Source organism: Lytechinus variegatus, chromosome 1, assembly GCF_018143015.1.
Source record: "Lytechinus variegatus isolate NC3 chromosome 1, Lvar_3.0, whole genome shotgun sequence".
Classification (NCBI taxonomy): Eukaryota; Metazoa; Echinodermata; class Echinoidea; order Temnopleuroida; family Toxopneustidae; genus Lytechinus; species Lytechinus variegatus.
The window spans coordinates 8340621-8354310 of NC_054740.1; the positions used below are offsets into that span (position 1 = coordinate 8340621).

General features: G+C 36.7%; 1 protein-coding gene across 1 annotated transcript; it reads left to right on the forward strand.

The window, feature by feature from the left end:
* The first annotated feature begins 1122 nt into the window (after nt 1–1122).
* On the forward strand, nt 1123–8221 carry LOC121419206 (neuropeptides capa receptor-like). Its single transcript, XM_041613604.1, has one exon. It carries the CDS (start codon nt 2238–2240, stop codon nt 3462–3464), a length of 1227 nt encoding a protein of 408 aa, XP_041469538.1. The 5' UTR covers nt 1123–2237; the 3' UTR covers nt 3465–8221.
* The last annotated feature ends 5469 nt before the right edge of the window (nt 8222–13690 follow it).

Genomic DNA, 13690 nt, shown 5'->3' on the forward strand with positions numbered 1-13690 from the left:
ATAATATCAGATTTTATTTGCATTGTTGTTTAAATAAGGCAAGAGATGGGCACATTATTGTATCTCTCTGGATTAAGATCCTCATCATAATGAGTGTCTGTGTCAACATATTACAACCTATATATTGGCCTGTATTCTGAAGTCGAGTTAAACTTAGACCGTGGTCTAACTCTGTGCTATAATTATAAATTATGGGAAGCCAAAAGTGTCATAATTTTTATTAAGTTGTATGTTTCGGATGCTTACTGTGCTCTTTCTTGATTCATCGATGGTGAAGACAATCAGCTGGTTGTACTTCCTAGACAATTATGAATGATTTTACAGCAAAATGAGCTGAATTATGATATCTCTACTGTTAGTAATTTATGTAACAATTGGCTATCCATACTTAAACCACAACTTTAAACCTGAGTTTAAATTAAACCCGACTTCAGAATACGGACTGTGATGTTTATTGTGCTTCTTTTTTATTATTCTTGTATGTCTGTATTTTAGCTAGCGTGTAAGTGGGTAAGGTGTGTTGGTAAGAATGAGAGGGGAATGTATTTGCATGTTGAAGTGCCTTTTGAAAATTGCATTTAGAGTCTTACGTTTGATTTGGATAATTATCAGCTTTTTTAATTTCATTTCCCCTGTATACTTCACCTTTTGTCTCGATTTATATTTCCCTCACTTTATTAAGATCCTCATCATAATGTCAGCGTAAACCTCTTGTGTGTTTCCCCAAGAGATTTCCTTTTTCACTAATCAAATCTTTTAAATACTTTAAGAAATATATTCAATGTGCTTAAGACAGATACACAAAACGTGCTGAGGCCAAGACAGTACAAGGGGCTCGCAAATGGCAACAATACTAGAAGTAGTGACTGGCGTGGGTAATGCCCTCACGCAAAGCGCGAAGAGCAAATTAATTACACTCTCTTAACATCAGCAGTAGATCGTCGTTTGTCCAGTAGTTATGCATCAAGTACTCCATGCTGGCCTGCTGCAAGGAGATAACATGTTCGTTGTCTGATTAGTTGGGCAGGGGCCACTATGATTGGATAGACTATTGCGCATGCGCATATAAACATCTGTGCTTTTTTTAGTTGCATAAAAGAAGGTGATTCGCATTGTGATTACCAGAGCGTTCATGTCAGAGCTGGAGAGAGAACGAGGTCTACCACACTCTCACATGCGCTAAGGGGTGAACATATTACCTGCAGGCTTGGCGGTTAAGAAAGGAGAAAAACTCGCGTGATGAGAGCTCATGCCCAGCAAAGTGGAGTGATTGTGGAGCTCAACCTCGCGGTAGCTGTCGGAATAACGATCTTCCCTAAACTGATAGATCTTCTCTAGGGAAATGAACGGTTTTTGTATTTTTTCTCCCGTCATCCCGCCTAATTCGACTTTTCTAGACTAATTGGAAATTTCTGCGCTGGTCGAACAACTGAACGAACCGTGTTTTGATTGGGTCTATAAGATTGTCATTGTCATTTTGCCAAGATGTTGTTGTCCGGAATTCTCTACTCTTTTCTCTTGATGACTTGCTTTAAAATACTACGAAATATGATCACCGTTATGTAGACCATGTACACATGAAGAGTCTGGAAACGATGAATATTTGATTGTAATGTTTCGGTTCCGAAACCAGAAGATATTTTGTTGACTGCTTCGGATTTAAAAAAAGGTCAAATAAGGTAAACATATCCGATTGGGATAAACTGGGATTTCGCATGAGGAAAGGCTGATGAAATGTGACTTCCACAAATTCATCTTAGGACTGATACAAGTATGAAATCAAGTGGTTTCAGTCAAACCCAATTGTGATTCAATCAAAGAAACTCAGGTAGTGTATGACTTATGCTGTTCACTTCGAAAATATATCGTACAAAATATATGTCTCATCCCAGCATTGATATATATTTCATAGTTCTTTCCCGCTTCTACGTTATTCCTGGATATCATAGAAAAGACAATATTTTGAAGAAAAAAATACATCACGCTTACGAACAAGTTTCTACTGAAAGGAGAATATATATAGTATATATTGCCACGTTAGACAATATACTTCACAGACCTAATTTTAAAGCAAATTACCATTGTGAATCAGTGGATGCATTGAACGCGAAAGACCACTGCTAAATTCATGGTGTGAGAAGACCTTAATATTGAGTTCCCATGGTGACACACGTTCTGTATCTCGGAGAATCACCCGTTATTATTTTCACCTACCATTACACCGCATTGAGATCACAATGGAAAGTGAATATTTTGACGGATACACGATCGACTACGGTTACTTCGAAAACTTCTCGATGGACCCGAAACACATGTGCTATTCACAACGAAGGGTAAATCTTTCAGATATTACTGATTTTCTCTACATCGGCTATGAACGGTGGGTTATTTCACTTATTCTTCCTCTGATCCTAACGACTGGGTTGGTGTCCAACCTGGCATTTCTCTACGTGGTAGCCCGCGTCCAGTCAATGCGAACAGTTGTGAACCAATACCTTGTGCACTTAGCTATTGCAGACATGCTCTTTCTTGTCGGTGCCATTGGTAAGAAACTATGGCAGTACTGCGAGTCACCGATAAAGGACGACGAGGGCTCAGCCCTCGGACCCATCATGGTTATAATAAGCCATCTGCTCGTTTACACCACCATATTTGCTTCAGAACTTCTTGTAACGCTTGTAGCGCTAGAACGCTTCTATGCTGTATGTAGACCAATGGTAGTGTTTGCAGCAAGCTCAAACAACAGAAAGGTTTCAAACCTTCTTTGTTTAGTTTGGTTGATTAGCGTAAGCCTTGCCGCATCTACAATACCTTCCATCCTAAGGCCGGTAAAAATCTGCAATATCTGGCCAGACGAGTATAGTTACCTGCAAGATTCGTATGTCAAGTATTCCGGGATTAACCTAAGTATCCAAATATACACCTACGTTATCCAGACAGTGCCATTCTTTGTTGTGATGGTAATCAACAGTATACTGTATGTCTGGATTATGAAGGAGATGGAAAGACGTCTTAAGGCCATGGAACGGCATGACCTTGACTTGCAGACTAATGTGGAAATTCGAAACCAAGTATCGCGAATGTTAATTGCAAACGGAATAATATTTTTCATCCTCATGGCTCCGTTTCAATTCGGATCTCTTATCAATGTGCTTCATAAACTGTTAGATTCAAATTTTGCTGTTAATGATCACGAGAGTTTCCTCTATATCGCTAGATTAATGGTGTATTGCAACTCAGCCATAAATCCTATAATCTACAATATTTCAAATTCACGATATCGAGCAGCTTTTGAAGAAGCATTTTGTAAAAAGTGGTGCCAAAAAAGGAGATCGCGGCGACGCCCCCCAAAGCAGCTCGGAAATCACAGCTCTGTATACGCTACGTCGATCACGAAAGCGTCTAATAGCGATTCTAGTCTAGCTGGAAACCCACCAAATAATGGTAATGAAACATGTGTCTAAACACCGCCACTTTGTCTTTATAGATATATTCTGTCTAATACCCTATCAACAACAACAAAAAATGTTTTAAAAATCGAAATTGCTAATACTTTTACGAGACATTTCAGTATCGATTTATCTGGAAACCTTGATTTCAGTTATTTTAGTTATTTTAATGTTTTTATAACTAAATGAAAATTTCCTTATAACTGTTTTGCATTTTCAATGCAAAATTCATTGATTGATTAATTTCGAATAATCCACTGAAATTCATATTGTTTTGAGTGTCCATGCTAATATTTTTATTTTTGCATAAACTATTGTTTCGATGACAGCATCAAAATCAGGTAATATCTTAGCATATGACATTAACTTAACGGGAAGGATTGTTTCGTTAAAGCCGTATTGCAACATTATCTGTAATAAAAAAAGAAAACAACGAAAAAATTATATTTTTTTGAAACCTGGTTCTAGAAACAATGAATTATCAATGCTAAAACTTGATCGCGTCATTTCGTTAAAGCCGTATTGCAGCATTATTTGTAATCAAAGAGAAAAACAACGGAAAGATTAATATTTTTTAAGAACCTGGTTCTAGAAACAATGAATTCTCAATGCCAAAATTTAATCGTGTCGAAGATTGCTTCTGGATTTTTTTTTAAATTCGATTCACAATTGAGATTGACACCCTAATAATTTTTTTTTTGCTGGGGGTTAAAAACTCAAGCGGTTGATTAAAGGTTCGAGCAAATTGTCTCCCGAAATGTGGAATAGAGGGAGTAAGAAATTTCTTATCAAATGTTGGAGAAAAAGACACCACGTGTTTCGTAGACATTAGAACTTGTGAGAGTCAACAGACTTACTAATTATTATTCCCAGTTGCAAGGCAATTAAAGTGCCAGAATGAGTGAGGAATGGCGAAGCTCCAACGGACGTTAAAGCATACGCTAACGCTAAGACACTATTCTTGGACATCGCATGGTTTGGGGATGCAACATCAGAAGATTCGCTTTCTAGCATTTTCGGACCGATGCGTCCAAAGCACCTTACCTGGGAAGTTTTTACGTTGATAACTCTCTATCTCTAAAGAATTATCTACAAACTCAAGAATTGCGTGGTGTCCATAGACTCATGTTGTACTGAAGACTTGTCGCGTGTTTACATATTTTCAAGTATAGTAAAATGAAGTCTTGCATTTTGATGGGTTGTGATGATCAAAGTGAACCATGCTGAAGGTGCCTGTTAAAATTGCCTAAAATTGAATGGGTGTCGTTGTTCTGTACATTTTCAGCACACACGCCGGCCGGTATAGCGACCAAGAAGACCAGTAGAGCCTCACGAACCCTTTAAAGTCTTAGGTTAGGTGAATTACAGTAATTTTCTCAGATACTGTCAAGTGGTGATACCACAACTAGGGGGAAATGTCAAACTGCCATGTTATTGTTGAATCATCTTTCTTCATATTATTTTACCTTCAAATCTATTTCTTTTTCGTTGTCTTATTTGTCATTTTCACTCCACAGATATTTGCTTAGATATTTTAAGGAGGGGCTGTACGCAGTAAAGGCAAATTTGGTAGACCTTACTTCACATGTAAATACACATATATACACGTATATTAGTGTTTTTTTATCAGAGTTTGATATCACAAAACGATGGAGGAAAGAAACATCAAGTATGGCCTTTAACATATCATTCGTAAGCTTTCATTATTATTTAGATTTGTTTTGTTTCCTTGCTTATATGAAGAAATGAACATAATATACATGGAGAAAAAACACCTTCCAAGATCTAAGGAATGGATGTTGAAATTAAGGGAATCTGTCTGATAAATAAGCCCCCGTAAGCTTTTTAATTTTCATTTTTTTTTCATGAAGTGGCTTAGGGATTGATATTTTCTTAAGAGGCTTTATTTCTTAGAATATTTAGAGCCTTTAGACTTGTAACACACTGTGTAGTAGCAATGTCAGTTGCACATATGTTAAATATTGATGTACTAAGTGTTCGTATTTTCGTAGTTATTCCATTCAAAATTTTCAGAATAAACAATATTTAGTTCACATGTTACCATCAAAACGTATGGAAAAGTTACATTAGAAATCATGTTAGTTTTACATTCGTATGCAAATTTTCAATGATAATGAAAAGCAATGTGTTATTGAATTTCATGTTACAACTATTACCCTCATTGGGAAAAAAAGATGACTTAACCGATTACTTTCAAAAGGTCTGGAAAATCGGATGAAAATGGTGTTTCTTTCAGTTTTCATTCAAATTACAAATGATACATGCAAAAGCCATTTTGATATAAATGTCTGGGTCACAACTTTACATGTACCTCGTACATAAATAATGATCAATATCTCCGTCCATCCACTTTGTGACTGCGTGTCTCAGTTTCAGATAGATTCAAGAAAGATGAATTTCACAAGATTTACATAATTTCTTACCTTCCGGCAAGACAATGACATCACTTCGAAATGTGTTCTAGTGTAACTAAACTGAACTTGGGCTTCATGAAAATCTTACCCACTGGCAATTCAATTGTCAGAGGAAAAGCATGAAAGATGAAAGGATATATTGATTTTGTTACGAAATGTAGAAAATCATAAATTTCACATTGTTCTATTTAATTGCTAATGAGTGAGTAACATTGACATAAGATTGTCTGAAACGCTTTTCTTTTCTTCTTAAGTCAATCTTATGTCATTTTCATTTTGATATATTTCATACTATGTTATATCATGTATTATTTCATCCTATATTATATTCATATTTTATATTCTTTTTATCCAAAATTATTCCACTTCTGATCTTTTCAAGGAAAAGTATATAAGCTGGATTCCGCATTTGGCGCAAACAATGGTTGTCAGAAGTATATTCCTTGAGTGAAGATTTTTTGAAAAAAATTATTTATTGCTTTTATTTCCAAATTAATAATTGAAATGTAACCCATGCCCCTTAGACCATCCCTAAAAATCAACATTAAGAACCTAGCTGAAAAAATATGCTCAAATTCTAATTAAATGTAAAATCGTTTTTGCAAACAGCAAACATCACGACTCGAGTTGATTCCAGAATAATTTTTGCTGTTTTATTTTATCAATTTGTAAAGGAGAGACTCCATTATACACTCCCTCATGAGAAAAAATCAATACATTACTCTATATTCGTAATTAAAGCGCCTAGCACTCTATTGATTTTGGTTGACGAAAACTCTTGGTCCGCCATGTTCTGCTCCATGTTATGATGATATTGACTCAGATGTACCAAAAAGTAACCAATATTTGGTTCTTCCTCTCCTAAATGGTGAGGGAAGATCTGAAGTAGTATGGCCATGTCATAATTTCCAGTGAACATTGTTTTATCATAATGTTTGTACAGTGTCAACTGCTGATATTCACTTCCCTCGTTGTTACTGTGCTTCTGCCTATATCGGTAAATTGCTTATCATAATTCATATCTTTAATGTGTGTCAAAAAGAAGCATGGTAATAAACTCAATATTTAGGGAAATTAAGGTCGCATTGATGATACTCTTATATCAAGAATCATCAACGACATTTATTTCAATGCCCACCCCCCATATAAAGAGAAAACTGAGAATCTCGATGGATTATGAAAATACCCTATGCTGAATTGCTTAACATCTTTATAAAATATATCCTCCTAACGAAATCACGCCAGTAGAAATTGGCAGCTAAAGTAATGGCTAGATGAAACATGAATTCTCGTTACGACAAATTGTTGAAAAGGCCGACGACATTAAAATGATTTAATTGAATTATCTTTGGTTGAATCTGAATATCATCGTCAGATTAGTTTTGTTCATGTACTGCCTTACTCGTGGAAATGATGGAATATGAAACGAAAGAATTTGTTTCTATCAAAGAGAGAAGCAAATGTTCTCAATTAAAAGTCAGTACAATGCCATGTATTGCCTGACGTAGAACATGGATGATGATGCTTTGTTTACAATGTTAAAAAATGTTATGAGAAATGGAAAACATGTATATGTAATTCATAATTTGTAGTTGTTATTTTTTGCCGTTCTACATTTTGAATTCATGATTTGCTTTGGAACACGATCGAGCCAAATTAGGATTTTGATTTAAATCCTATACAATTATCACAACTCATTTAAGCCATGTAAACGTAAATCAATAATGTTCAGCTGGCTACGATTCAAAATCGATCAGGATCTCTTAAAATTATGTAATTTAGATGTGATTTACCGTACTAAAACTAAATGAAAAACTTTATCAATGTGTCACTATGTATTGCAGGTTTTGAGGTTGTAAAGTGACGGTGAAAATCATTTGACTTTGTTATTTTCGCATTACATGCACAATCTTCATTGAGTGCATACATATTGCCATGTTACTATTTGTTCACAGTGTTTCACTTTTCCCTCTCTTCTCTCTTTCTTCCTTTTTTCTTTTCTTTCTTACTATCTTTTTTATCTCCTTTATTTTCTCGTTTGTTTTTATTCATCTTTATTATTTCTCACTATCTATAGCTTCCTCTCAATTTCTCTATATTATTTCATTGGAGTATTATTTCATCTTTCAGTCATGGTCACTGCAAGATTTGATAAACCAATGTATCGATACCGATTCTCCTTATTGTCATGTGTGTGTGTGTTTGAATTGTATAAATTATAAATTATTGTAAATCTTGTAGATATGTTCAAATTGAAACAAATTCATTTATTTCGTCCAAAAGCTTTGTAAATAAGATGGATATAACACCACATGTGAATAAAGTATGTTGGGAAAAGCACTCTTGAAATATACCCTTTCTACTGATTTATTTCTTTCTTTCTCCAAATCCGTTATGTGTTATAAACTCGTTTTTCGATGTTATGATCACTGGTGATTTCAGAATCGATTGACGTAAGCATGTGACATCCTTTGACGAGTTCCCATGTGACGGGAAAGTGTATCGCTGGTGCAAATGAGGACTCAATATGGATGTTTCGCAACCACTACGCAGACACTTGTCAAAATCCTTTCGTAACAAAGAATTCTAAGACGACAAAATGTCCCGGTTCACTGAAAATCGACAAAGTCCTCTCAGCTGTTCATTCTGATTTGACGTTAATTTTCAATAGCGTTATGTTGTATAATTCGTCCTCGTTGTACTTGCGAAAACTCGATTTTATCGCTTAGGGACATTCAATCTCATATCAAACTGATCCCCCCCCCCCCTTCAAAACCTGACGACGAAAGAAAATGATAATTAGTAACGAAAGGGTACGATATAATCCGCTTTGAAGGGTTATAAGCGTACTTTATGTCTCGTATATACACTCATTTAATTTGACTCCATGCGATATACCCTCATGTTACCGCATGCTCTTCTCTGAACATTATTCTCATTTTCTTATAATACCAACAATCATGATAGTTTGAAGTTCAAGGGTTCTTGCATTGCGAGTCACAATATACGATCTATAGAATTGCTCTGCTTTTTTCATTTCTTTCCACCAATTGTAACGAAAACTAGTTTATCATGAAAAATAAACATATTTTTGATATATATTAATTTATTTATATATACATATTCTTAGTTAAAGATTTCATGTAAATATATCGCCATGGCTCGACGGAATCGGGCTTGTGATGTTAATATGTATGTAGACTACGGATTCTTTTGTATGGGAGGATTTATGGGCTTAATTGCAGAAGCTATTAGAGCGGCTCCTGGTGTCACATTCAACATGTGTTTACTCTTTTTTCTGATTATTATATGAATTATACAATTTGTGTGAAGGCCTAATATGTTGTACCTTATAGCACTGACTAAATATAATATTTTTTGCCAATGTCCAGTTCTGAATTATCAACCAAAATATTGCCACCATTGTATTGGAATTACGCCTTGAACTAATACAACAGGTGATGACAACTTAAAGAGCGGTCTGTTCAACTCACTGTGGCCATTTATCATGTTTATCTGGATGGGAATAGTCAGTTCAGTATAGGAGGTCTGAACTTACATTACTCCCCTTGAAGTTGTATTCACCGATATGTTAACCACACAATAAACAGATTAAAAATATGAATGGTAAAGTCTAGTAATAAGTAGTTAACAACCAAAACACTTGAACAGTCACCGACAATAATAGTTTGGCGGACTTCATTCAAAAGATGACTCTAATTATTATTCTCTACAACTTTGCTTTTAATGGGAGCTCACTCATGAAAGATCCAGTTGAACAAATTTAGCCTTACTATGTTTTCAAGAAAGGTTATTTTAGTTACTGTAGAATTGGGAACAGTTTCTTGGAGATTGCGACACCATCAGGTCAATGCCTTATGCTTTAAGGGTCACAACCCGTAGTGCGCGTACAGCGCAGCCTGCAATCGAGTTTAAGCGTTGAAATAGAGGTCTGGAGTGACTTGATCTTCCGCGGCGCTATAAGTTCGCCTCAAGATTGGAAAAAAAATCATGCTAATAAGTACGATAGTAGATACCCAAAAGAAGACTATCGGGTTCGAGCACGACAAAGTCCGACGTATAGGCCTATACTTACGGGTCGCAGAATTTTGCTTGGATTCAATTGCAGACAGTGATGAGCGTATGTACAGAGACACGACGGTTTTGGCTTAGTCGGCTGGGCAAACCCTTCACTCGAGTTAAGGGTCTGAATGTGCAGCCTAATCATGCCTTGTGTACTGAAGGCCCTTTCAGTTTTGTATGTGCTAGTCTTTGCGTGGAGGCACACTTGTTGATCAAAGTTCCAATCAGGGTCAGCGCCTGCAGCCTAGTTTTGGGTTGTGACAGCAGCTTTACGCGCTCGCAGTGCTCGTGGAAAGTGAAGACGTGTGCATACGACGCAAAGGTATTCGACAAGATTCACTGCAAATCGTACGTACGGAGGTGCATTGCAAGTTTTGACCAAGTCATAAATAAGTGTTGGTTTCTGCGAAGCAGAGTGAGACTATAGGCGCCGCTTTTCCGACGGCGGCGGCGGAGGCGTCAACATCAAATCTTAACCTGAGGTTAAGTTTTTGAAATGACGTCATAACTTAGAAAGTATATAGACCTAGTGAATAAAACTTGGCCATAAGGTTAATCAAGTATTACTGAACATCCTATTAGAGTTTCATGTCACATGACCAAGGTCAAAGGTCATTTAGGGTCAATGAACTTAGACCATGTTGGAGGAATCAACATCGAAATCTTAACCTGAGGTTAAGTTTTTGAAATATCATCATAACTTAGAAAATATATGGACCTAGTTCATGAAACTTGGACATAACGTTAATCAAGTATCACTGAACATCCTGCATGAGTTTCACGTCACATGACCAAGGTCAAAGGTCATTTAGGGTCAATGAACTTTGGCCGAATTGGGGATATCTGTTGAATTCCCATCATAACTTTGAAAGTTTATGAATCTGATTCATGAAACTTGGACATAATAATAATCAAGCATCACTGAACATTTTGTGCAAGTTTCAGGTCTCATGATTAAGGTCAAAGGTCATTTAGGGTTAATGAACTTTGGCCGAATCGGGGGTATTTGTTGAATTACCATCATAACTTTGAAAGTTTATTGGTCTTGTTCATTAAACTTGGACATTAGAGTAATCAAGTATCACTGAACATCCTGTGCGCGTTTCAGGTCACATGACCAAGGTCAAAGGTCAATGAACTTTGGCCGAACTGGGTGTATCTGTTGAATAACCATCATAACTTTGAAAGTTTATGGATCTGATTCATGAAACTTGTACATAAGAGTAATCAAGTATCACTGAACATCCTGTTAGAGTTTCAGGTCACATGATCAAGGTCAAAGGTCATTTAAGGTCAATGAACTTTGGCCATGTTGGGGTTTTTTGTTGAATAACCATCATATCTCTGTAAGTTTATTTGTCTAGTTCATAAAAAAGTGGACATAAGAGTAACCATGTATCACTGAACATCTTGTGCGAGTTAGAGTAGTATTCAAAGTCAGCACTGCTGCTATATTGAACCGCGTGATACAGGTGAGACGGCCAGAGGCATTCCACTTGTTGTTGTATACGAACTACTCCCGAGACGAGTAACTATGCAGATCCTTGTGCAGAGGAAATGCGCATTCATAATGTATATGAAATGAAAAGCAAAATATGAAAAGCGAGGATGGATATTTTATGTCCTTATTCTTAACCATAATAGGGCTGGATAGGCCTCCCTGCCCCCACCTTTCTTCAAAGTAAAAAATCGTATAAACATCTGTGACGCTTCCGGACAGTTTACTTTCAAGTTCGCGATTCATGAGTTACCTGAAATTTTATGAGGGCATGCCAGACGGTATTGCTTTTGGGAAACGTAATTTGATGTACTAATCCAATGCAAATTGTGCAGTTTCAACGATATTTTGCAGATCTCGTTTATAACAAGATCACGCGACAAATAATCCCCCCCCAAAAAAAAAAAAAGACAACAACATGCGCACCCCCCCCCCCTCTCTCTCTCTCTCACACACACACATCTCTTCTTCCTCCTCCCCGGTTCTCGCTTTCATAGTCCCCACTTATCTCTAACTAGCGCTTATTTTTTAATTGAAAAAGCCTTGTGCACTAAATATGTGAATATCAACGGTATATCAATTTTCCGCCTTTCTTATTTCCACTGTGGGAAAGGGATTTCACACCTAGGTCCCACGCATGGAATTTGATGCGGGCAAAAACAGAGCGATGTCAGAATTTTAAACTCCCGGGTGGAGAGGATGACGTTGTAAGAGCTGAGCGAGCACATCCAACTATGGACGGACAAACAATGAATTTTAAAAGCAGTGCAGGGGCCGTGGAAGGGTTTTGGAAGTCGGTGGGGGGGAGGGGGTGGCCATACAAAATATCACAATCAGATGGTACGTTTAATGTTCATCTTACTCGATTTTGTATTTAAAAAAAAACATGGGCTGAAGACCACCCCTCCCCTTCCGGTTCCACGGCCCCTGCAATGTTGTAACCACTAGACTTCCTTCCGAACAGCCACAGATACACAGCCTGCATGCAATATCTACATCAAATCTGAATCCAAAAATGAACGATTTGTCGCGCACAGCAATTACGTAATTACTCATCACTACTGATGGGGCAGAACGTGTTGCGAGGGAATAAATCGCGCAAACAGTAGGGGAAGGCGGGGTAAGTTGAGCATAGGGGCAAGTTGAGCCACCAGCCCCAGGCCAATAATGAATGAGTCAGACATTGTGGTGGTGTCATGTATTGATGACCCATAGCATAACCCCTTACCCCACCACATTGTTTCCAACTTTGAAACAAAAAGTAGTTTTTTTAGAGAAAAAATTTGAATTTCAGCCAAAAAAGTAAAAAAGGGTGTGAAATAGATAAGTGCTTTATAAACACACACGTCTTTAAATATAATAAAGACATGCTAACAACATTATTAGTCCAGGTATGGATCTTCATTCTTGTCATAGTCTTTTATATGATGGATGCATAATAAATGTGTGGATATGAAATTATCGCACTAAGTTCGGACTGGGGTAAGTTGAGCCACACAGCATGGGGCAAGTTGAGCCATGGTAATTCATATGGTAATGTATCTCAAAAAACAAACAAACCATAAAAATCGATTGAAATGCAGGCTGAAAGGAGCAAATTTACATGACTGCTCTTTTCCTTTTACAGGATGTTAGTATTTATAGAGAATTAGCAAGTGAAAAGACTTTAAACAAAAAAAATTGACATGCTGGTTCTCCCCCATACATTTTGTACATAGTTTTTGTGGCTCAACTTACCCCAGAAGGTCGCTCAAACTTACCCCATATATGGGGCAAGTTGAGCCATTTGACATCGTTTTTTTCAAAGGTCACGATGACTTTCAGTGTGGGGATAGAAAGTTATATATAGGTGGAAAATATTTCAGGAGAATCAAATTTCAAGGCAAGGTACTTATTTCGACAAGATTATTAATCATATCAATTCTAACATGCAAAAAGCAAAAACTGTCACAACTTACCCCGCCTTCCCCTACATTTGACATTGTCCATAGATCTTAACAAGATATCGGTAAAGTAATATTTACAGTTTTCCCGTTCACATTCATTTTATTTCTTTTTCTTTCCTTCTCGATCGTTATTTTTTTCTGTAAGTCAATGATGGAAAGGATGACACACAAATAATATCCAAAGTACAGTGAAAATGCTTTGAGAATAGGCTGAGTAAAACCTAATAGCATTTGTCCATGTTAAATGCAGAATTATTAAATGTTCGACTTTGGTCACCT

Bases quoted from the DNA above. Each gene is read 5' to 3' on its own strand.
- LOC121419206 (XM_041613604.1), top strand. From the start codon at position 2,238: ATGGAAAGTGAATATTTTGACGGATACACGATCGACTACGGTTACTTC.